This window comes from Marmota flaviventris, chromosome 1 (assembly GCF_047511675.1).
Source record: "Marmota flaviventris isolate mMarFla1 chromosome 1, mMarFla1.hap1, whole genome shotgun sequence".
NCBI lineage: Eukaryota > Metazoa > Chordata > Mammalia > Rodentia > Sciuridae > Marmota > Marmota flaviventris.
Window position 1 is genome coordinate 135,061,782 of NC_092498.1, and position 21,569 is coordinate 135,083,350.

At 65.7% G+C, this 21,569-nt stretch overlaps 1 protein-coding gene across 17 annotated transcripts in view; it reads left to right on the forward strand.

Moving 5' to 3' along the window:
- Nucleotides 1-21,569, forward strand: part of Ncor2 (nuclear receptor corepressor 2) — a 143,036-nt gene that overhangs the window by 116,429 nt on the left and 5,038 nt on the right. For 10 of the 17 annotated variants that reach the window (XM_071616038.1, XM_071616071.1, XM_071616044.1 and 7 more), the window contains 23 exons: nucleotides 1,393-1,513; nucleotides 2,254-2,425; nucleotides 5,693-5,854; nucleotides 6,051-6,190; nucleotides 6,789-6,891; nucleotides 7,099-7,203; nucleotides 7,423-7,526; nucleotides 9,956-10,106; nucleotides 11,572-11,712; nucleotides 12,023-12,109; nucleotides 12,514-12,812; nucleotides 13,773-14,127; nucleotides 14,761-14,982; nucleotides 15,414-15,668; nucleotides 16,105-16,254; nucleotides 16,336-16,455; nucleotides 16,533-16,755; nucleotides 17,375-17,796; nucleotides 18,857-19,003; nucleotides 19,097-19,242; nucleotides 19,638-19,831; nucleotides 20,346-20,492; nucleotides 20,881-21,026. In XM_071616038.1, coding sequence (XP_071472139.1) covers nucleotides 1,393-1,513; nucleotides 2,254-2,425; nucleotides 5,693-5,854; nucleotides 6,051-6,190; nucleotides 6,789-6,891; nucleotides 7,099-7,203; nucleotides 7,423-7,526; nucleotides 9,956-10,106; nucleotides 11,572-11,712; nucleotides 12,023-12,109; nucleotides 12,514-12,812; nucleotides 13,773-14,127; nucleotides 14,761-14,982; nucleotides 15,414-15,668; nucleotides 16,105-16,254; nucleotides 16,336-16,455; nucleotides 16,533-16,755; nucleotides 17,375-17,796; nucleotides 18,857-19,003; nucleotides 19,097-19,242; nucleotides 19,638-19,831; nucleotides 20,346-20,492; nucleotides 20,881-21,026 — 4,112 coding nt within the window. The remainder of the gene's footprint in view (nucleotides 1-1,392; nucleotides 1,514-2,253; nucleotides 2,426-5,692; nucleotides 5,855-6,050; nucleotides 6,191-6,788; nucleotides 6,892-7,098; nucleotides 7,204-7,422; nucleotides 7,527-9,955; nucleotides 10,107-11,571; nucleotides 11,713-12,022; nucleotides 12,110-12,513; nucleotides 12,813-13,772; nucleotides 14,128-14,760; nucleotides 14,983-15,413; nucleotides 15,669-16,104; nucleotides 16,255-16,335; nucleotides 16,456-16,532; nucleotides 16,756-17,374; nucleotides 17,797-18,856; nucleotides 19,004-19,096; nucleotides 19,243-19,637; nucleotides 19,832-20,345; nucleotides 20,493-20,880; nucleotides 21,027-21,569) is intronic. The other 7 variants (XM_071616052.1, XM_071616073.1, XM_071616066.1 and 4 more) reach the window with 3 other exon arrangements.

The following is a 21,569-nucleotide window of genomic DNA, read 5'->3' on the forward strand; positions in this document are numbered from 1 at the left end:
GGGGAGTGCACGGCTGGGGGTAGCATCCTGCGTGGACCCAGGGCAGGGCTCACCTCCGGCCCGGGCCGCAGAGCCATGAAGGGCAGCAGCAAGGTTCGGGGATCTGGACAGAGGGGGGGCGGGCGGGCTGCCTGCCGCAGGAGTCAGGGTGACCTTCCTCGGCTGGCCCCACCTGCATGCCGCAGGCAGCTTCAGCAGGCGTCACCCGGTCTGTCTGCTTTCCCTGCTCAGCCAGGCATGTGGCAGATGCGGGCAGGAGGCTGGTATCCACAGGGCTGGCTGGTCACATGCCCATGGTCCTGCCGCAGTGGGGTGGAGAGGGGCCTTCCCCAGACGGGCATCTGCCCACCCCTTCTGCTGAAAGGTGGCATTTCTCCTCACCAGGGCAGGGTGGGTGGCACGAGCCGTGTCCTGGTCATCACGCTCTCTCCTGGGAGGCAGTGGCTGTGACTTTCCACCTGTGTGTGACATCACCAGCACAGCCATGGTGCACGGCCATCTGCCCACGGGCAGATTCTGGGGACCCCCCACCTTAGCTTGGCTTTGCAGCCCAAGGTGGCTGCCCTCACGCATCCCATGTGTCATCAAACCCTGCAATTCTGAAGTCCTGGGGTGGGGACGAGTCTGCCTGCCCCTGTGCCCAGGCCAGGGCGGGGCTTGCTCTGTGCCCAGCCGATGCCCCCGGCTAGAGGAGGCCACTCTGCCTCAGATGTCCCTTGCCAAGGAGGGAGTCACACAGCAGTTATGTGCTGGGGCCTCATAGAGCTGAAGGAGGTGACAGTCCTGAGCCCCTTGGGATGGCCGCTGTGGCCGCCGGCTGGACGCACTGCCCGCTCCTAAGCAGGAAGCCAGGGCTCACTTGTTTGCTCGTGGGGTGGTGTGCAGGGGTCCAGCCCCCCGCCACCTGTTGACTGGGCTCTGCGCCCAGGGCCCTACCCGGCACCACATCACTCAGGCTTGGGTGGGTAGTGACCTCCATAAGTCACCATCGCCCTCTGCCTTGGTCTGCCTGGGCCTTTGGCTTCGTGGCGGCTCCGCGCGGTATGACGGCTCGTCTGGGCCCCTGGCGTGTCCCAGCCTGGGGCTCTCCTGCGGGCCGTGTGGTCCTGGCCTGGGCCTCTGTCCATGCCTTGCCTCCTGGCCTCTGGGCTGGGTCAAAGGCAGTCTTGGCCACAGTGAGGGCTGCATGGAGCAGCGTAGTTTTCCCCTCTGTGCTGGCCAGATTCCTCGGGAGAAACAGTTGGCCTTGGCTGGGTGACGCTGGTCATTGGTCCCTCTCAGGGCTTCTCTGGCGGTGCCTCCCTGCCCCAGCACCCGGGGCTGAGACCATGGAATCAGAAGAGCCAGCCCAGAGCGAGAGCCCCAAGTGGCCTGACGCCTGTCTCCCCACAGGCTACTGTCCCCGAGGCCCAGCCTCCTGACCCCAACCAGTGATCCCAGGGCCAACACGTCACCTCAGAAGCCACTGGACCTGAAGCAGCTGAAGCAGCGGGCGGCCGCCATCCCCCCCATTGTGAGTGGGAACCCCCCCACTGGCCTTGACTTCCTGTTCCCAGCAGCGGGTGGGCTGGAGTCTGCACCTGCGGCCGCTCCTCCTGCCTCCTGTTTCCTGAGGAGCCCCCCCCCCAGGGGCGGGGGAGGCGGGAGCCTGCAGCCCACAGGTCTTCCTAGACCCCCACTGCGTGAGCCAGCTGCGACCTACTCCTCCTTGCATGGGTCCCCTGAGGCCCCAGACTAGTCAATGGGAGCAGAGAGCTGCCCTAGTTCACTAGGGCCCTTCGGGAGCCTCCAGCCGTGGACAGTCTCTTAGCCAGACCTGTGGGCCTCAGAGGTGCTCCTTCCAAGAGATGGGCACTGGGGGCTCCAAGCCCACAGGTGGGGCTACTGGTCAGGCTTCATGAGTGTTGGGCACTGGACATGCCAGGCCACACTGCCACACCCCAGGGTCAGCACTGCCCTTTTCCCAGCCCTGATCTCTGTGGAATTTGGGTTCTAGGGATGGAGGTGGGCCGGGAGTGGAGCTGGGCCCTAGCTGCCCACCCCACCCAGCGGCTGGGACGGGCCCTTCTCCTGGAGCTGGGTGGTGACCCGTATGCTTTGTGCTAGAGCTGCTCTTCTCTGACCCTGCATATGACCTTAAGTATGTCACTGCCCCTTCTGGACTCTGACTTCCAGACTGGCCCATGCAGGACACTCACTGACCTGTCACCTCAGACCCTTTACAAGGACGCTCACTTCTCCCTCCCTCCCCAGCAGGTCACCAAGGTCCATGAGCCATCCCGGGAGGAGGCAGCGCCCCCTAAGCCAAGTCCCTCTGCCCCAGCGACCCCGCAGCACCTACAGCCGGAGGGTGGCCCTGCCCAGCCGCCCAGCACCAGTCCTCCAGTCAAAAGCAGGAGCCCTGCGCCTCCCGCCGAGAAGGAGGGTGAGTGCGCCCCCGAGGATGGCCGGAGGGCGTCTCTGGGGACAATGGGCAAGTCCAGGCCTGCAGATAGGGATGGTGGCCGCCTGGAGAGCTGGTGCTTGTCCGTGGTGGGCACACGTGGGCCCACCCACGTTGCAGGGCAGGTCGGGCCTGGGTGGCCCTTGGGGCCGTCTTTTCATGCAGCTCCTCCATGTGTCCAGAGCATGGTCCCGTGCAGAACCGCATCCGTAGCCCCCGCTGGGGTGACTAGTCCACACACGGTCTCTAGAACCCCAGGTGAGGCCGGATGCCCAGGTCGCGGGGCGTGCTGCCCTCTACAGCTCTTGCCTGGACCTTGTTCTGGGGTGAGGTTGCCGTGCCCACCAGGGAACCAGGGCAGACCCCCGGCTGCGCTGTCACCGTAAGGCCTGGGTCGGCAGACTGAGGCCAGCTTTCCTGCCCTCTGCATCTTGTTTCTGCCCGTTTCAGCTGGACCGAGGACTCCCGAGTCTGTTCCCAAACTGTCCCCCTTTCCAAGGCCTGACAGGCAGCAAGTACTACAGGCTCATGTGGGGATCGTCACACGATCGACCCCAGGTTGCACCTGCTGGCCGCAGGGGTCCAAAGCAGCAGGCCCAGAGGCTGGTCTCCGTGACCAGCAAGGCTCAGCTGGGACCACTGCCTGCTGTCCTCCCCAGCCTCCATCATAGCATCTCCTGAGGAAGCCCAGCTGGCCCTTGGCCATGGACGGCCTTGGAAGGTGGTAGTGATGGATGCCCACCCTGTGCTCCCCATGGCCATTTTCACGTGCTGCGGAGACTTCTGGGGAGGGTGGACAAGCACCCCTAGCAGCATGCAGGAGCCTCCTGACCCTCCTCCTGGGCAGGGAGGGTGGGATGCCTGTGGTTGTGTTTGGCAGTGGAGATCTGGTGGCCAGAGGCTGAATGTCCTGCTCTGAGAGCTGCTGAGGGGATCCTGAGCAGAACAGGACCGCAGGAGAGTGTTTAGTGGGAGGCTGGCCAGCAACCAGGGCAGGGAAGGCCTCTCTGGGGAGTGTGAGGGGCCAGCTGCGAGGCCGTGGGCAGGGCTGTTCAGGCGGAGGCCCTGATGTGGGCCGTGGACGGGAGTTTTGTCTCGCAGCAGCAAAGCCTCGGGTGAGTGGGCGCTGGGGAGGGACGCACAGCTAGGCCCCTGTGCTGGAAACATCTCTCAGGTTGCTGGGGGGCAGGAAGGGCTACAGGGTCGGGCAGAGGCACAAGGCCACAGTGAGGTGGCCTTGGACACAGGAGGAAGCATGGATCTGGAGCTGGATTCAGAGACAGGCCGGGGACCTGGTGGCCGCCTGGTGTGGCCAAGCTGTCCCCCTGGGCTGGGGTGCCTGTCGGGAGGGGTGGCCGCATGGGACAGGTGAGGCGTGTGATGCGGGGCGCTCTCTGGAAGGACATTCCAGGCTCAGGACAAGAGCCTAGGGACAGCTGTGTATGTGTGTCAGGGACCTGGACAGCTCGGGCTGGTGTCAGCTGGAGTGGGGCAGGAACCACATGGGGCCAGCCAGAGCCAGCTGGGCTGGGTCACAAGCCCCCGGGGAAGAGCAGCCACCAGCCGTGGTCTCCATGAGCTCAGGCCTGGGCCGGCTCCTAGGCATGGTTTTCCACGGATATGGCGCACCTGGCGCAGGCTCTTGGCATCTTTGGTCTGGTCGGCAGCTTGGCTCCCCCAGGACCCTCTCATTTCTCAGGAAGCAGCCCCTGGCCCTGGCCCCGGCCCCTCTGCAGAGCAGCCCCACCGGGGCTCCCTGGGGCCAGCTGGAGGAGCAGGTTGTCTCCCAGCCCTCGGCTGCCCGCCAGCCCGGCCGGGCCCCAAGTCCCTCCCAGACGGAGGCCTCCTCCCCCGCCCTCCAGAGTGGAGAGCAGCTGAGGAGGTGGGCGGGGGCTGGCCAGTGTGGCCAGCCAGGGTATTCTCAGAGCTTCCTGGCCTGGGTTGGCCCAGCAGAGGCGCCTCCACCAGGGCTAGTGGAAAGTGGGGTCCTCAGTGAGGCCCTCTGTGCCCTTGCCCTTGCCCACGGCAGCTGCCCTCCAGCACACAGTACGGGGAAGCGCCATGTCTCGTAGGAGGCAAGGTCCACTCTGCAGCCTGCAGGCTGCCCTCCCAGGCCATGCCCACAGCAGGCATCACTGATCCATCCCGGCACTCCCCTGCCCTACTCCACGGGCCCTCAAGAGATGACACCTCCCTACACTCCCGCCCCCGGGCCCCAGACCTCCATCATTGCCACTTTGTGTCCCTCTCCACCTCTGAACTAGTTACCCCTGCCCCGTAGCATCTGTCTAGAGCTTAGCACCGACTCAGCAAAGGGCCAGGGGCCAGTGGGGGGACTCCGTGAAGGCAGACCTGAGCCCAGGGCCCCTGGCTGTGTCAGTTGAGGGTCATATGTGGCTGCTCTTCTGGTGGCCAGGAGGGGAAGAGCCAGGCCTGGCGCCAAGCCTCCTGCCTCAAAGCTCCCACCTGGTATCTGGGGCCTCAGTTTTCCTGTCTATGAAACAGGGACTGTACCTGGACGGTGCTGTGGGGACAGCTGGGCTGACGTGCTCAGCGTCAGTCTGGAGGAGGCCCTAGGAGGGCAGCAATTCCTGTCAACATTGACCGCCACACGGGTTCAAATCCTGACCTGGCCGCTTACTGGCTGTGACTGCTGCTGTGTCTGGATGTCACCCTTGGGCACCTTCAGGGACCTCGGGAGGGCTAGAAGCTGGACCTCAGTGCCAGCTGCCCATCCAAGGGCTGCGGGCACAGAGGGCCTCACTGGGGACCCCACTTTCCACTAGCCTTGGTAGAGGTGCCTCTGCTGGACCAGGCTCAGCATGGTGCTGGCACTTTGCTCAGCAGATTGCTGGCCCTGTGATGACTGGCACCCTGGTCAGCGAGCCGCAGCCCCCTCTGTGGACACCTCGGCCCAGCCACTCAGTCTGCGGGAGATGAGTTCAGTGAGCGGCCCTGCCCTGGTGAGGGTGGCGCCCCAGGCCCTCTCGCTCCCTGGCATTGGCTCTGTGCCCTCAGTGCCAACTGCCCATTCCTGTCCCCAGAGGTTCCTGTGTGGCCCCAACCCCGAGGCACCTCCTGTGCATCCATGCTGAGCAGGTCACAGGGACACAGCGCAGCCTCCAGGATGCAGGCAGGAGGGCGCCCAGGCCAGCACAGCCCCTGTTGCTGCCGGGTGGCCAGGGCTGCGGGGGTCCCAGAGGCAGGCAGCTGGGCACCACCTGACTGCCCACCTCACGCCCTCCACAGAGAAGCCTGCGTTCTTCCCAGCCTTCGCAGCCGAGGGCCAGAAGCTGCCTGCAGAGCCCCCCTGCTGGACCTCGGGCCTGCCCTTCCCTGTGCCCCCTCGGGAGGTGATCAAGGCCTCCCCACATGCCCCGGACCCCTCAGCCTTTGCCTACGCACCACCTGGTAAGTGCTTGGTCCAGTCTCGGCTTCTCGGCTGACACACTTACTCAGCCTGGCCTCAGTCACTGGGCCCCGGCTGTTTGCCCTGGTCCAGAACCTGGAGAGGGTTTGGGGGCCAGCCAGGAATCTCCTGTCGGGACAAGGGAGGTGGAGGGTGTCCAGGGTTGTGGGGTCTCCACAGCAGACATGTGCCCTGCAGGTCACCCGCTGCCCCTGGGCCTCCACGACGGTGCCCGGCCTGTCCTGCCACGCCCACCCACCATCTCCAACCCACCTCCCCTCATCTCCTCCACCAAACACCCCGGCGTCCTCGAGAGGCACATGGGCGCCATCTCCCAGGTGAGGGGCATTGTGGAGCAGCTTTGTGGCCAGGTGCCCGGGTGTGGCCCCTCCCCCTAGGAGCTGGGTCTGCCCACCTATGGGGTAGGGCCCTGGAGCACTGGGTTCCTTAGGGTCCGGGTCCCTGCACTCAGTGCTGGGTCTGTGCCTGCCCTGGACACCTGGGATCTGGTCCTTGGAGGTCGCTCGTGGGGCATCCAGCGCACCGTGGCCTCATGCGGGCGAGTCAGGGCTTCTGGCCTCAGCTTGCCCTCTGTTCAGTGGTGGGTGGATTAATAGAAGTGAAGGGGGCTTCCCAGGGTGAGCGCTTGGTGTGTGGCCAGCTGCCCAGCACCTCCAGCACCTCTTGGGCTATCCCCGGCCCCCCCCCCCCCCCCCCCAGTGTAGCCAGGTCAGGAATGTGGCCTCCATTTGGCCTGGGCTGCTTCTGCCTACCGTGTTCTTTGAACTGCACCAGGGAGGGGAGGGCTGGATGCTGCCTGAGTGCAGTCACACAGGTGCGCAGCAGGGTGGACTGCAGCCCTCTCCAGCCTCAGGCCAGGGTCAGCTGGGCTACTCTGGCTGAGGGCCACTGTGACCCCACACCCTGGCCCTGCAGGGAATGTCGGTCCAGCTCCACGTCCCATACTCCGAGCACGCCAAGGCCCCCGTGGGCCCCATCAGCATGGGGCTGCCCCTCACCATGGACCCCAAGAAGCTTGGTGAGGACCTGGGCCTGCCCACCTGGTGGCCTTGCAGAGGGCGTGAGGGTGGGAGACTGGGCCTGTGGGGCTCTAGGTAGCAGTGGGCAGCCCAGCAGTCCTGGCCGGATGCCTGTGGAGGGCCTCGCGCCCGCAGGCCCGGGCAGCAGCCGTGGGATGAGGGCTGGTGGGCTGCTCTTCACGGCCCACCCTCTCGCTGGTCTGCAGCGCCCTTCAGTGGGGTGAAGCAAGAACAGCTGTCGCCACGGGGCCAGACTGGCCCACCCGAGAGCCTGGGCGCACCCACGGCCCAGGAGATGTCTGTGCTGAGAGGTGAGGGCCATCACCAGCCGCCCCAGCCCCCTCCCCAGGTCCCCAGCCTCTGCCCCATATCACCCCAGCATGGATCCCGACATCTGCCCCCAGACCACTTCCTTAGGTCTCCAGCCTCTGTCCCTGGGTCCCCAGCATCTGCCCCTGGGCCACCCCCCAACCTGGGTCCTAGGGGGGCAGCTGCAGACACCCAAAGCGCCCGTGTTTCATGTCTTGCAGGGACATCTCTGGGCTCCGTTGCGGGCGGGAGCATCACCAGGGGCATACCCAGCACGCGGGGGCCCTCCGAGAGCCCCAGTGCCTACCGGGGCTCCATCACCCACGTAGGTGTCCTGGCAGGGCAGGGTGGGCCTCCTGGAGCATGGTCGGGCTGGGACGCCAGGCAGAGCTGCAGCCTCGCTGCCCTCCAAGCCCACGTGTAGCACAGGGAGTGGCTGTGGACAGGTGGCAGCCGGGCAGGGTAGCTTCAGAGGATGGAGCACTTCAAAGCCAGTGAAGCCCCGCGGCTGGCAGGCCTAGTCCCAAAAAGTCATTTAGTGGGCAACCGGGGGGCTGTGAGCCAGAGTAGCCAGAATCCAGGGCAGGGGCCGCAGGCAGAGGGCCGAGGTGGTGGCTCTGGCCTGCTGGAATGGCAGACCCCCGAGTGTGCCGGACGTGTCTGGCTCGCCTGCTGGAGGAGGGGCCACATGCTCCCAGCCTTGTGCCATGTGTGCACACTCAGTGGAGTTGTGGCCACCAAGGGGACACGGTGCCCTTCAGTGCTGTGCCTCTGGAAGGGAAGGTTTTGAAATCCCAGCAGCCTTGTGGGGTGTGAGAGCAAGGTTGAGGGACAAAGGCCAGCCGAGGGCAGCTGGGTCCCAGCCCTGCCACACTCGGGCAGGGACACACCCTCCCAGAGAGCCAATTGCGAGGTCGTAGGGGTCCACGGGCAGTGTGGAAGCCCCTGACCTGCACCTGCCGTGGGTCCAGGCAGCCAGGACCAAGCTGTCTGGGCCATGCCGACTCCTTGGCTGATCCTGGCGTGGTGGCAGCTGCCAGAGAATCTGAGGCAGGTGAGGGTAACACTGCTCCCAGCCTTGCCATGAGGGCAGGGTGGACTTGGCTCTTGCCCACCATATGAAGAAGCGTTGCTTGGCCATGGGGCACTGGCCGCTGAGACACCTTGCCCCACGATCAGCTTGGAAGCCCGAGGTCGTCCCCGTCCTAATTGACACTCCTTTCCACCTGGGGGCAAGCTCATGGGGCCGACGTCGAGTGGCCACAGGCCTGGGCACAGGCATCTGTATTCCACGGACTTTGTCCAGCGAACCCTCCCAGACAGGGCCAGCAGCCTGGCTATGTGTCCGTCCTCTGCCCTGCCATGGGGCGCATGTGAGGCCCCTGGGTCCCGCCAGTGAACCTTGCTGTGGGGAAGCCCCTGAGCTCCCAGCAGACACTGCTCCACCCCAACCACCAGGTGTCACCCAAGATACGGTGACAGGTGCACTAATGCCAGCAACCCCGGTACGGCCTTTGCTGCAAGGATGTCGGATCCCCTGCTGAGGACTCTCCCAATGAGCTGAGCTGCCACCTGGCCTGACTGATACCCGCCTGCGCCTCTGCACCCATGTCACAGCAAGGGGTCCTGGCTCGCAGCCTCTGCCAGGCACTGTCCCCACCCTGGGGCGCACTCCTCAGCAGAGTCCCACGGAGACTCAGTTCCCCAGGGCAGGGCTTGGAACACAGTAGGACTCCACATCACTGAGTCTGTTCCTGAGATCGCAGAAGGGAAGAGGGAGCTGCGGATCTGGGGACACCTTGTCTGTACCAGGTGCCTTTGAGAGTCTCAGACAGAGTCGAGGCTTCATTTTGTAGATGTGCAAACTGGGGTCAACACAGACAGGGACTTGGAAAAGGCCACACAGCAGCTGGGTCAGCTTGCTGTTTGATTCCCCAAAGACCTGTCTCCAGAGTGGTGTCCTGACGTGTCCACTGTTCCTGGAAATCGCCCAACAGAGCCTGCCCTCTGCGTGGGCACACCCCACAGGGGCTTGCTCCTTCTAAAGGGTGGCTCTCCACTGGGGATAGTCGTACCCCCAGGGGACACTGGATAGCATCTGGGGACATTTTGGATCGTCACAGCTTGGGGAGAGGGGCTGGGGAGTGTGCATGGCGTGTCCAGACCAGGGTCCCTGCCAGCCATTCGCCAGGGCCAGAGTCCCCAGCCCCAGGTGGGGAGGCTCAGGAGCCAGTGTCTGACACCCAGCACTGAGCAGAGCCTTTGTCCTGGTTTCGGGAAGCCTGGGCAATGGCACTTGGTCAAGGACCCGGGGCAGGAGCTGAGTCTTGTGGCCAGCAGCTGCCCTGAGACATCTGACCCCTGGGCTCCCCGATGGTGGCGCCCCCACCTGGCACAGGGCGGGACCACTGCAGCCCAGGCCTCGGGTCAAGTCCAGATCCCACCTCGATGGCCAGGCAGCTCTGGGCGGAGCACCTCACCCGAGCCTCTGCTTTGTCTGAGGCAGCACATGGCCCTGTCCACCCTGGGTCAGTCCCAGGACTGAGAGATCAGGATGGTGTCGGCAGGCCATCGCTACGTGGCAGCCCTCTGTAAAGCAGGGCTCCTGGTCCTGGTGCGTCTCGCCTTGTGCCCTGTGTCCCCGTGGGCTATGCCCCCATGGAGACGCCACACGTGTGTGCACACATGTGCTCAGGTGGGCCACGTGTGGATCAGGTCACCAAGGGTTTCGTGTTCAGCTCTCTGTCCCCACAGGGTACCCCGGCCGACGTCCTGTACAAGGGCACCATCACCAGGATCATCGGCGAGGACAGCCCCAGTCGTTTGGACCGGGCCCGGGAGGACAGCCTGCCCAAGGGCCACGTCATCTATGAGGGCAAGAAGGGCCATGTGCTGTCCTATGAGGGTGAGTGCAGGGTGGGCAGCCCCTGGCCTCCCCTCCCCCCATCTCAGGGATCTCTGGTGCCCAGAGCACACTGCTGGGAGGAGAAGGGTGCTGGGGAGCTCGTCACTTGGTCACTTGCGTCTCCCCGTGAGTTTGTGCCAGGGCTGGGGTCAGAGCAGACACTAGACCAGGCCACGTCCCACCCTGTTAGCTCCTGGGACACCACGGCAGAGGCGAGTCAGAAGTCCCTTGTTAATTTTGAGTTGTGGAAACCTGCCCTTCCCGTGAGGCCTGTCCACCAGACCACGGGCCTCGGTGCATCCACCCCTGGTTAAGAAGGGAGTGTCCCAGACCCACAGTGGCATGGGAGAGCAGCCAGGTGCCTGTGGACAAGCCAGGGCAGGGGTTGCCTCCTGTTGGCTCCTGTGCTGAGAGCCGGGTGGAGGAGACGGGGTGCCCCTTACCTAGGTCCTAGGTCCCAATGTGGGCGTCCTCCTGGCCCTCGGAGACGGACAGCAGGACCAGGGGATAAGGCCTGACCCCTGGATGTGGTTCACGGGCAGGCTGGGGTAGAGTAGACTAGGAGTGCAGTCTGAAGGGCAGTGCAGGCCAGGCAAGGGTTGGCCCGGGGCCTTCCCCCAGTACCCAGTTCTTTATTACTAGTGCTGTGGTCAGCCTGTGAGGGAAGAGGCCCAGCCTAGGTTCCCGCGCTCCCCGCTGGGCCCAGCTCTGCACGCTCCATGACCCCAGTCCCCACTGGCCCTGCCCCTCCCAGTCCTTCCCCTCCACCTCTGGATTCTGGAACCAGGAGCCCTGGGGTGAGGGTGGGCAGGGGCTCAGTGCCACGGGCGTTTCCTGGCAGCCCTGGGTACTCAGTGGTGCGGACCCCAGGGTACTGCATCCAGTTGCTTCCCCCCACCCCTGAAGTGGAGCTGGTGCCTTGTGGCTTGGGGATGAGCTGCAGCCCCAGTGGAGTCCCCGGGGGATGGTAGTCTGGGGGATGACTAGCTGGTGGTCAGGGTGGCCTCTGAGACACCCTGTAGCCTGGAGCTTGTCATCCTCACAGCAGCTAACAGGACAGCTCTGGGCAGGGGACGGCTACTGACCTCTGCCCCCTCTGCACAGATGCTGCCCTATCTGGGGATGAGGAGTCACCTCTCCACAGGGACTCCTTCACCCCACGTGCATTGACCCAGGGCACACGCACATCTGCGCGTGCGCCCACAGACAGGTTGTGTGGGTGTCCCTTGTCACCCCTCTGTCCATGGCCACAGGCCTCTGCGGCAGGCTCACGACTATTTGCACATGCGTGCCCGTGTCCACGCCTCCTGAGGGCCTTGCGTGGGGCCAGACTCTCTCGCCAGCAGGAGAGCCTGGGCCGTGGCAGCAGGCAGCATCTCTGCCTCTCCATCCAGGAGCCCTGGGATGCTGGGAGGCCCACAACGGGCAGAGGCCAGCTCCTCAGGTGCTTCCGTCTGCTCTCCAGGTGGCATGTCTGTGTCCCAGTGCTCCAAGGAGGACGGCAGGAGCAGCTCAGGGGCACCCCATGAGGCGACGGCCCCCAAGCGCACCTACGATGTGATGGAGGGCCGTGTGGGCAGGACCATTTCCTCAGCAGGCATTGAGGGTGGGTTCCGCCCGCCGCCCACTGCCCACCCCAGGGACACAAGTGTGGGCCCTCGCTCCTGCCCTGGGCTTCCCAGCTGGGGGGTGTCAAGGGACAGTGAGTGGTCTCTGGATGCCTCACAGGGAGGCGGTGGGGTGGCTGGTCCTGATTCACAGACGGCTGAGGCTGGACTCCATCTGGAGGCAGCATGAGGCCCAGAAGACGGGGCACTTGTTGCTAGGTCCTGTGCCCCCGCCTGTCTCGTGAGTTTAGTGGTTAGCAGACCCTCCCCCTTGGCTGGGGACGTGCCGTGACGCCCTGCCTTCCCCAGGTCTCATGGGACGCGCCATGCCCCCAGAGCGGCACAGCCCCCACCCCCTCAAGGAGCAGCACCACATCCGCGGCTCCATCACCCAAGGTACGGCCCCTGCCCCTGCGCACAGCAGGATGGGAGCTGGGGGGCGCAGATGTGCAGGCACTTGCCCAGGGCGTGTGAGGGTGGACGGGCCTCTGGGGATCGCCTCACGGGGCCTGTTATGGGGTGGGGGTGGCCCAGCAGGGCCTGCAGAGGGTGGTGTGCGTGGCCAGAGGTGCCAGCCCTGTGCCTGTTCCCAGGTCTGGGGTGGAGCCCAGGCTGGCACAGGTGGGCAGGTGCTGCACCCAGCCCTGATCTGTGCTGTTCTTGGGATGTCACACACTGTCCGCATATGTTAACGAGGTCACACCCGGGTGGACTTGGGCTCCAGACCTGGCTGGGGCGGACCTAGGGTGGCCCAGCAGGGTGTGCGGCGCGTGCTGAGGGTTGGTCCCTTGGCCCGGCAGGGATCCCGCGGTCCTATGTGGAGGCCCAGGAGGACTACCTGCGCAGGGAGGCCAAGCTGCTGAAGCGTGAGGGCACGCCACCCCCGCCACCACCGCCCCCACGGGACCTGGCCGAGGCCTACAAGACCCGGCCCTTGGAGGCCCTGGGCCCCCTCAAGCTGAAGCCAGCCCACGAGGGCCTGGTGGCCACCGTGAAGGAAGCGGGCCGCTCTATCCACGAGATCCCCCGCGAGGAGCTCCGGCGTACCCCTGAGCTGCCCCTGGCCCCACGGCCACTCAAGGAGGGCTCCATCACCCAGGTACGGGCAGAGGGGTGGCAGGCCGTGGGGCATCACGGTGATCCTCGTGGTTTTCCGTCCCCATTTATTGGTGAGTCACTGAGGTGTTCAGAGAAGTTAAGGACTCACCCAGGGTCCCGGCAAACCCGAGCCTGTGTCCTGCAAGTGGCAGCCCCTGCGGCCCCAGCCGGGCGGGGAGGACCTGCTGCCATGGTGACAGTAGGAGTCTGTGGAGCCCCTGCAGGGCACTGTCCCCTCATGGTCGGAGGTGGCTGGGTGTACAGTTGTGAGGAGGGTCAGGAGGGCTCCCCGGGTGGTGAAGGGCACCCCCAGCCACCATGTCTCTGGGTGAAGATGTCCACACCCCCCGGGGCACAGAGGCTGGGGAAGGACTGGCTCTCGGCTCTGGGCAGCGGGGGAGCCATTGGAAAGAACCCACCTTGTGTCCAAGATGGGGCAAGTCTGATTTTAGAATATTCTCCCAGAAGCTAGAACGCTCCTCCTCCTCAGGAAACTGTGGTTAAACATGGCTGAATAAAGGGACCAGGCATGGACCCCGTCTCCCCAGCCTGCTGGGACAGAGCAGGCTCTGCTCCTGGGAGACTTGGCTTCTTGTTCACCGTCGGCTCCACAGCTGCCCTTTTGGGCCAGAGAGCAAACGTGAACCTCATCCTCAAGCTCAGCACCCACGGCCTGGCTCAGGACGGTGGGGCGGGGTTCCCAGCCAGGTCTTGGGCGCACCGCGGAGGGTCCCTGCCGACCAGAGGAAGCTTGGCCCGTGTGAGCAGGGCTCCTTCCAGTACGCCCCAGGGCTAGTGGACGGTCCACCACTTGCCTGGGGAGGATTGACTGACAGCTGAGCCTTCTGCCCCTTCCTGCAGCTCCCAGGTAGCTCTGGCCAGGATGAGGCCAGGCCCGGGCAGGCAGGACGCCGGCGTCTGTCCTGGGCTGGGCGTGAGAGTTGGCGCCCTCTGTCCCCAGGGCACCCCGCTCAAGTACGACACGGGCTCGTCCTCCACGGGCTCCAAGAAGCACGACGTGCGCTCCATCATTGGCAGCCCTGGCCGGACCTTCCCGCCTGTGCACCCACTTGACGTGATGGCGGACGCACGGGCTCTGGAGCGTGCCTGCTACGAGGAGAGCCTGAAGGGCCGGCCTGGTGCTGTGGGCAGCTCCGGGGGCTCCATCACCCGTGGGGCCCCGGTCATCGTGCCCGAGCTCGGCAAGCCACGGCAGAGTCCCCTGACTTACGAGGACCATGGGGCACCTTTCACCAGCCACCTGCCCCGTGGCTCGCCCGTGACCACCCGGGAGCCCACGCCTCGCCTGCAGGAAGGTGAGAGTGGGTGGCGCGGTAGGCTCCTGCCTCGGGGCCCACCATGGCCTCGGGCCTGCGGGAGGGGCTCTTTCCCCCTCCATGCCTTCCCTCCAAACGCCCACAGAGCGCGTCTCTGCCTGGTTCTCACTCAGGGCCTTTGCACGTGCCAACCCCTCTGCCTTCCCCAGCAGCACCTCCCCTGCCCTGCTCAGTCCCCAGCCTCTGGGACACTCTTACACCGCTCCTCTCAGTTCTGGTCACGTCCGTGACAGTTTGACGTTTCATTCTGAACATTTATTGTCCTGGAGTCCTAGTCTGTTCCTGGTCTGTCTCTGTCTTCTGATTCAAGCGTCAGCTCCGCGGGCCTGGGATGTGGGTCTGTCTTGTCCCAGGGGCCTCGCGCTCTGGGCAGCACTGGGTGCCAGGCGGAGGCCGCACAGATGTTTGGTAGATTGAATGAAGGAACCCGGAGGGAAAGAGTGGGCGAGGGGTTTTGTTGAAGGATTTGCAGAGAGAATGAGGGGGGCGGGGAGAGGGCCGCGGCCCGGGGAGGAGACAGCTCCCCAGACGCCAGCCCCCGCCCTGCCCGTGTCCTGTGACCCGTTCCTGCAGGCAGCCTGTCCTCTAACAAGGTGTTCCCTGTCACTGCAGGCAGCCTGTCCTCCAGCAAGGCGTCCCAGGACCGGAAGCTGACCTCAACACCCCGCGAGATCGCCAAGTCCCCGCACAGCGCGGTGCCCGAGCACCACCCGCACCCCCTCTCCTCCTACGAGCACCTGCTGCGCGGCGTGAGTGGCGTGGACCTGTACCGGGGGCACATCCCGCTGGCCTTCGACCCCACCTCCATACCCCGCGGGATCCCTCTGGACGCAGGTGACTGCGGGTCTGGACCCCCGCCCTGGGAGGCGGGACTCGGGCGGGGACCTCAGCAGCACCAGCACAGGGACCCTCAGGGATCAGCAGCCAGACTCCCTGGAGGGGTGCTGAGGCCGAGAGGAGCCAGCGCCGGGTGGGCGCATTGGGCCTGGAGCGACCCTGGGCTGGGGGCTGGCTCTGCCCTGGACCTGAGCTGGATCAGGCTGGGCGGGGGGCTTCTGCCACATGGCCAGGTTGGGGCCTTTGTCCAAGGACAGACCTGTTGGGGGGTCAGCAGGCCCCTCCTGAAGCCTCCACATGGGCACCTCAGCTGAAATGTGGCCTGGTCGGGCGTGCACTGCTCGTTCCTCTGGAGCCCATGTCACCTGGAAGGACGGTAGGGGTCTCCACGCCCTGTGGCCTGGCTGACCTCGATCCCCTCCACACAGCCACTGCCTATTACCTGCCGCGACACCTGGCGCCCAACCCCACGTACCCACACCTGTACCCGCCTTACCTCATCCGCGGCTACCCGGACACAGCGGCGCTGGAGAACCGCCAGACCATCATCAACGACTACATCACCTCGCAGCAGATGCACCACAACGCGGCGGCCAGTGCCATGGCCCAGCGCGCGGACATGCTGAGGGGCCTTTCACCCCGGGAGTCCTCCCTGGCGCTCAACTACGCCGCCGGCCCGCGAGGTGGGCGGTGGGCTTCTCCCCGGCTCTGTGGGCTCGCTGGGGTGCAGAAGCCACTGCGCGCCCACTGGTTGGGGGTTTGGGGTTATGGCACAGGCGTGTGCGCGTGCACGGTGTTCTCCTGGCACTCAGGCTTGCGGGGGCTGTGGGGGACATCCCTGGTGTCCTGGGCGCCTGGCAGTAGTGCTGCAGGCCAAGGCGAGAACCAGTCACGGGCGTTCCGGACAGTGAGGCTGGGTGAGGCTGGTGGTGAGGGGACAGCCCCGAGAACAGAGGCCACCCAGGCAGGGAGTGGCCCTCCAGGGCGGGGGCGGGGGCTGCCCGTCCAACACTCTGGGAAGGGGTCGTGAAGGTGAGTCTATTCTCCCTGGACGGTGCGGGGCTTCTGGCTGTCGCCGTGCCCCTTTTTCTGTGGCTAAGCCCCGTGTCCCCACCCCAGGCATCATCGACCTATCCCAAGTGCCACACCTGCCCGTGCTGGTGCCTCCAACGCCAGGCACCCCGGCTGCCGCCATGGACCGCCTGGCCTACCTGCCCACAGCGCCCCCGCCCTTCAGCAGCCGGCACAGCAGCTCCCCACTGTCCCCAGGTACCACGGGTCCCCGAGCACTGGGTGCGAGCAGGCAGAAGCACTCCCTGGATCAGGGCTGAGTCTGGCCTTGGTCCCCAGGAGGTGCCTTGACCAAGCCGACGGGCACAGCCTCGTCAGAGCGGGAGCGAGAGCGGGAGCGGGACAAGTCCATTCTCACGTCCACGGCGACTGTGGAGCACGCGCCCATCTGGAGACCCGGTAGGCGTGGGCTCCACCCCTGGGCTCGCGGGTCCTCATGGGGCCTGGGCTGCTCCCTGATGATAGCCTGTGCCCAGGTACGGAGCAGAGCAGCAGCAGCAGCAGCAGCGGTGGTGGCAGCGGGGGTGGGGCCAACAGCAGCCGCCCTGCCCCCCACCCTCATGGCCAGCAGCACTCGCCCATCTCCCCCCGGACCCAGGACGCCCTGCAGCAGAGACCCAGCGTGCTGCACAACACGGGCATGAAGGGCACCGCCACCCCTGTGGAGCCTAGCACGCCCACGGTCCTGAGGTGGGCCAGGTTGGCACCAGGGCGGGCAGGGCAGGGTGGGCGAGGGCGGGCGGCAGGTGTGCTGGACACTGTGGGTGGTGCCAGGGCCCCGTGGCAGGTGGGCAGGCAGACGGCTGGGTGAGCAGGGGCTGGACAGAGGTGATGAGCAGAGCGGCTGGGCGGGCACCTGATGGGGTCAGGGGGCCGGGCATGAGGGGAGGGTTGGGGGTGGGGTGGTGACAACCGGACACCAAGGCCCCAGGAGTGAGTTTGCAAAGGACAGGGACATGGGCCTGGTGCTGGACGTGCGGGAGCCTCGGGCCCCGGAGACCCTCTGGGCTGCCCTGCCCTTCTGGGGAGGAGCAGTCCCTGCCCTCAGCCACGGTCAGTTGGCCCTTTGCTGGTCTATAGAAGGCCTCTCGGCAGGAGGCGCTAGCCATGGTGCCCTTGGCCACCTTGTTCCCTGCCCTTTCCAAGGGGCAGGTTCCTAGTAGGTGCTTAGTTAAAACAGCCAGCTCTGGGGCGGGTGGGGCCCCTGAGACTGGCCCTCCTGCAGGTCGGCCCCAGGGCAGGGAGCTCACTTAGGGTGGGGCGGGGTGAGGCAGTGGTCCCAGCCGTCAGCCACCTGACCCCCTTCTCTTTACCCCAGGTCCACCTCCACTTCCTCGCCTGTCCGCCCAGCTGCCACATTCCCGCCCGCCACCCACTGCCCGCTGGGAGGCACCCTTGAAGGGGTCTACCCCACCCTCATGGAGCCTGTGTTGCTGCCCAAGGAGGCCTCCCGGGTGGCGCGGCCCGAGCGGCCCCGTGCGGACACCGGCCATGCCTTCCTCCCCAAGCCCCTGGCCCGTGAGCCTGCCTCCTCCCCTGGCAAGACCTCCGAGCCCCGGCCCCTCGCGCCCCCCAGCTCCAGCCATGCGGCGGCCATCGCCCGCACCCCAGCCAAGAGCCTCGCAGCCCAGCACGCCAGCCCGGACCAGCCGGCGCCGTCCGCCTCGGCCTCGGACCTGCACCGGGAAAAGACTCAAAGTAAACCCTTTTCCATCCAGGAAATGGAGCTCCGCTCTCTGGGTAAGACCACCCTGACAGCGGCCACCTTCATAGACGCGATAATCATGCGTCAAATTGCTCACGATAAAGGGCCGCGAGAAGGAGGTTCGCTGGCCGCCGACTCCCCTCGCGATGGTAAGCTCCCGGCCCCGCCCCCGCCACCTCGGGGCCCAGAGACGTTTCAGATCTTTGCTTTTTATTTTCCCCCATTTTTTTTTTCTTTTTTTGTTGTTGTTGGTTTTGGCATTTTGTTTTTAAGCCCATTCTTGTGGATTTGCACGCTCTGACGATCCTCAAGCTGCTGCCTGTCCCTCTGACCTGGGGACACCTCACCATTCGCACATTGTTTTATCATGATTTTTTATTATTTTTATTTTTATTTGTTTATATATTTTTTTGGATTTTCGCTTTCCCTTTGGTGGATGCACCTGTGGTTTGCACCGGGGCCGTGCCTGCATCTCCCCGCTCACGCCCTCATCTGGGGAGCAGGGAGGGAGGCCAGGGGCTTCGGCCTGGTGCCGTGCGTGGGCTCAGCTGGATTGGGAGGAAGCCCAGGAGGGAGATTCTGGGGAGGGGAGGGGGCCACACTGTCCAGGAGGGTCAGGAACCCCAGCTCTGTGTCCTGCCCGGTCGTGAAGGGGCCCGGGAAAGCCCGTGCCCAGCCCCGAGTGCCCAGAGGCCGGGGCGCCTCCACAGGCAGCCTCTCTGCTGCCTCTGGGCCCAGGCAGGGCTCCTGGGCCGGGCGTTGCTCCAACTGCCTGTTTGTCCCATGCTCCGCCCCACGCTCCTGCCCCGTCCCCTCTGTCTTGCCTTGAGTCTGACCTTCCCTCCCCCGCCCCCCCCCCCCCCCCCCCCCCGCATCTGCTGTTTGGCTCTTACTTTGGTCTGTTTTTGTGTCCACTGGTCCCTGTAGATCCCCCAAGTGGGGGGTTATCTCCCTCGACCCCAGGTCCCTGTCTCGGGCCTCCACCCAGCCCCATGCCCCCTCCCCTTGACCCCAGGGGCCCAGCCAGCCGGGGGTCAGCTTCTCCCCTTGAACCCCAGTCAGCAGCCTGCACCTGAGTCCAGCTGCCTCCTGCAGGGTACCACGGTGGGTACAGCCCCGATGGGGTGGAGCCCGTCAGCCCAGTGAGTTCGCCCAGCCTGACCCATGACAAGGGGCTCCCCAAGCACCTGGAGGAGCTGGACAAGAGCCACCTGGAGGCCGAGCTGCGGCACAAGCAGCCAGGTGGGTCCCACCCACAAGACAGGAACAGCCCTGGCCTGTCCCTCAGCTGGCCCCAGGTGCCCCCGCCCCTGGCTGACTGGACTCTGCCCACAGGCCCCACGAAGCTCGGCCCTGAGGCTACCCACCTCCCACACCTGCGGCCGCTGCCTGAAAGCCAGCCTGCATCCAGCCCATTGCTCCAGACTGCCCCTGGGGTCAAAGGTCACCAGCGGGTGGTCACCTTGGCACAGCACATCAGTGTAACTACCTGTACTCTGCCCTCTGCACCTGGGGTGGGAACCAGGCCCAGGGAGGGGGAGGTCACATGGCCCTTCAGTCCTGGTGGGGTGGCCAACGGGGCGAGATCCCAGAGGCAGTGCCCACACCAGCCACTCCCGTGGCCACTTCTCCAGAAGTGCCAAGACCCTGCACAGGTCCTTAGGCTTTCGCATGTTGCTGGACAGCTGAGGCCAACCCACCCGGGGGCACTGGTTGGAGACCTCTGACCAAGCCCGCTTCCTGGCGCACAGGGCATGGAGGCCCGAGGCAGTGGGGCAGGTCCAGAGCCCCAGGAAGCTGAGCACTGAGCACAGCCAGCCCCTGGCACATCCGGAGGGGCTGGTGGAGGGCCTCCTAACCCCTGCCCCACCTGCAGGAGGTGATCACGCAGGACTACACCCGGCACCACCCGCAGCAGCTCAGCGCACCCCTGCCCGCCCCCCTCTACTCCTTCCCGGGAGCCAGCTGCCCCGTCCTGGACCTGCGCCGCCCACCCAGTGATCTCTACCTCCCACCCCCGGACCACGGCGCCCCGGCCCGCGGCTCCCCCCACAGCGAAGGGGGCAAGAGGTGAGCACAGGGTGAGGGCTGTGGGCACCTGGCCAGCGGTCTACTGCGTGGGGGGACTGGGAGCCTCCCTTTACCCCTGGGCGCAGGGACATCGCGCCCCTTGACAGGTGAGGAGACGAGGCCTGGGGAAGTGGTCACTGGCTCCTGGGACCTGCCCCCAGCACACGCGTGTGACCACAGGCCTGTGCACACTCCCACCGAGGGCTCCGGGTCTCCGTGGTGGCGGGTGGCCCCCAGTGGGGCGTGCCTTGCAAGTGAGGCAGATAGCAGGTGTCTCTGGGGAGCAGGGTGTGGGTGCCACCAGGGTCAGAGGAGAGGTCAAGACACATTGGCCTGCGGCCAGATCCAGCCCAGGACCTGCTCTGTGTGGCTCAGGAGCAGAGGTGGCTGGTGATGGACTCTGCTGCCTGGGCCACTCGCGGGAAGCGCATCCCGGCTGCCAGAGTGGAGACTGAGGGCAGGGGTGTCACTTTAGGAATGTGCTAACTATAGCTGGGACCCTCCCTTCACCCAGGTCTCCAGAGCCAAGCAAGACGTCAGTCCTGGGCACCGAGGATGGCATTGAACCTGTGTCCCCACCAGAGGGCATGTCAGAGTCAGGGCACCCCCGGAGTGCCGTGTACCCCCTGCTGTATCGGGATGGGGAGCCGGCAGAGCCCAGGTACCCTGGCAGCACAGGGCCCCTCAGAGATTATGACTTGGCCCCTCCCCCGCCATTGTCCTATGCTGGTCCCTGCCAGTGGGGGTCAGCAGGCTAGGCTGAGTGACCTCAGGCCTGCCAAGCAAATGCCATAAACCTGGGGGGTGGGGTGTGTGCCCTCACTGGGGGACTAGGGTGGTAGTTCCTGTGCCCTGAGCTGGGGTCTCAGCTCAGACCAGGCCCGTGTCGCTCGCCCTGTTGAGGACCTGGAAGGTGGGCTAAGTGTGGTGGGCCAGTCAGGGGGCGCCAGACAGAGGTTCAGGCAGCCCCTCTGCAGTGGGCCTCCAGCAAGGGGGAGCGAGCCATGTCCTCAGGCAGGCCGCTGATGGGTGTCTGACCCTTGCTGCAGGACGGGCTCCAAGTCCCCAGGCAACACCAGCCAGCCGCCGGCCTTCTTCAGCAAGCTGACCGAGAGCAACTCGGCCATGGTCAAGTCCAAGAAGCAGGAGATCAACAAGAAGCTGAGCACGCACAACCGGAACGAGCCGGAATACAGTAAGGCAGCCGGGCCGCCCTGTAGTGGGCCCCAGTGAGGCCAAGCCCAGCACTGCTGACCCCTCCTGGGGCCCCCCTTCAAGGACCCTGGGAAGTCCTGTCCGCAGGTCCTTCCGCAGGCGCCCAGCAGCACAGATGCGGTGGCAGGAGTGGTGCGGGGCACCGGGGCTGGTTCCACCCACAGGGGCTGGGTGGCAGTGCCCCCTTGAGTGCTATGGGACTCCCGCACTTAGTGCAGAGGACCTCAAAGCCCCCTCTGCAGATGCCCGGCTGGGGCCTCTCCCCTTCTGGGGCTAGAGAGGAAACCAACCCTCGCCGAGGCCAGTCCCTCCAGATCTGGCTGGCAATGTGGTGTCCTGGGGCCCCAGCCCAGCCCCAGGGTGCTCGCTGGGAGTGCAGGGTGTCACTGCTACCCCAGACCTGCAGCCTGTCTGAGGAGCATGGTCCCAGGGTATTGCCAGACCACGCAGGCAGGGGACAGGTGTGGGTGGCCATCTCCAGGACTGCGAGTAGCCAGCCTCACCCACCTTGTTGTCCCACTGC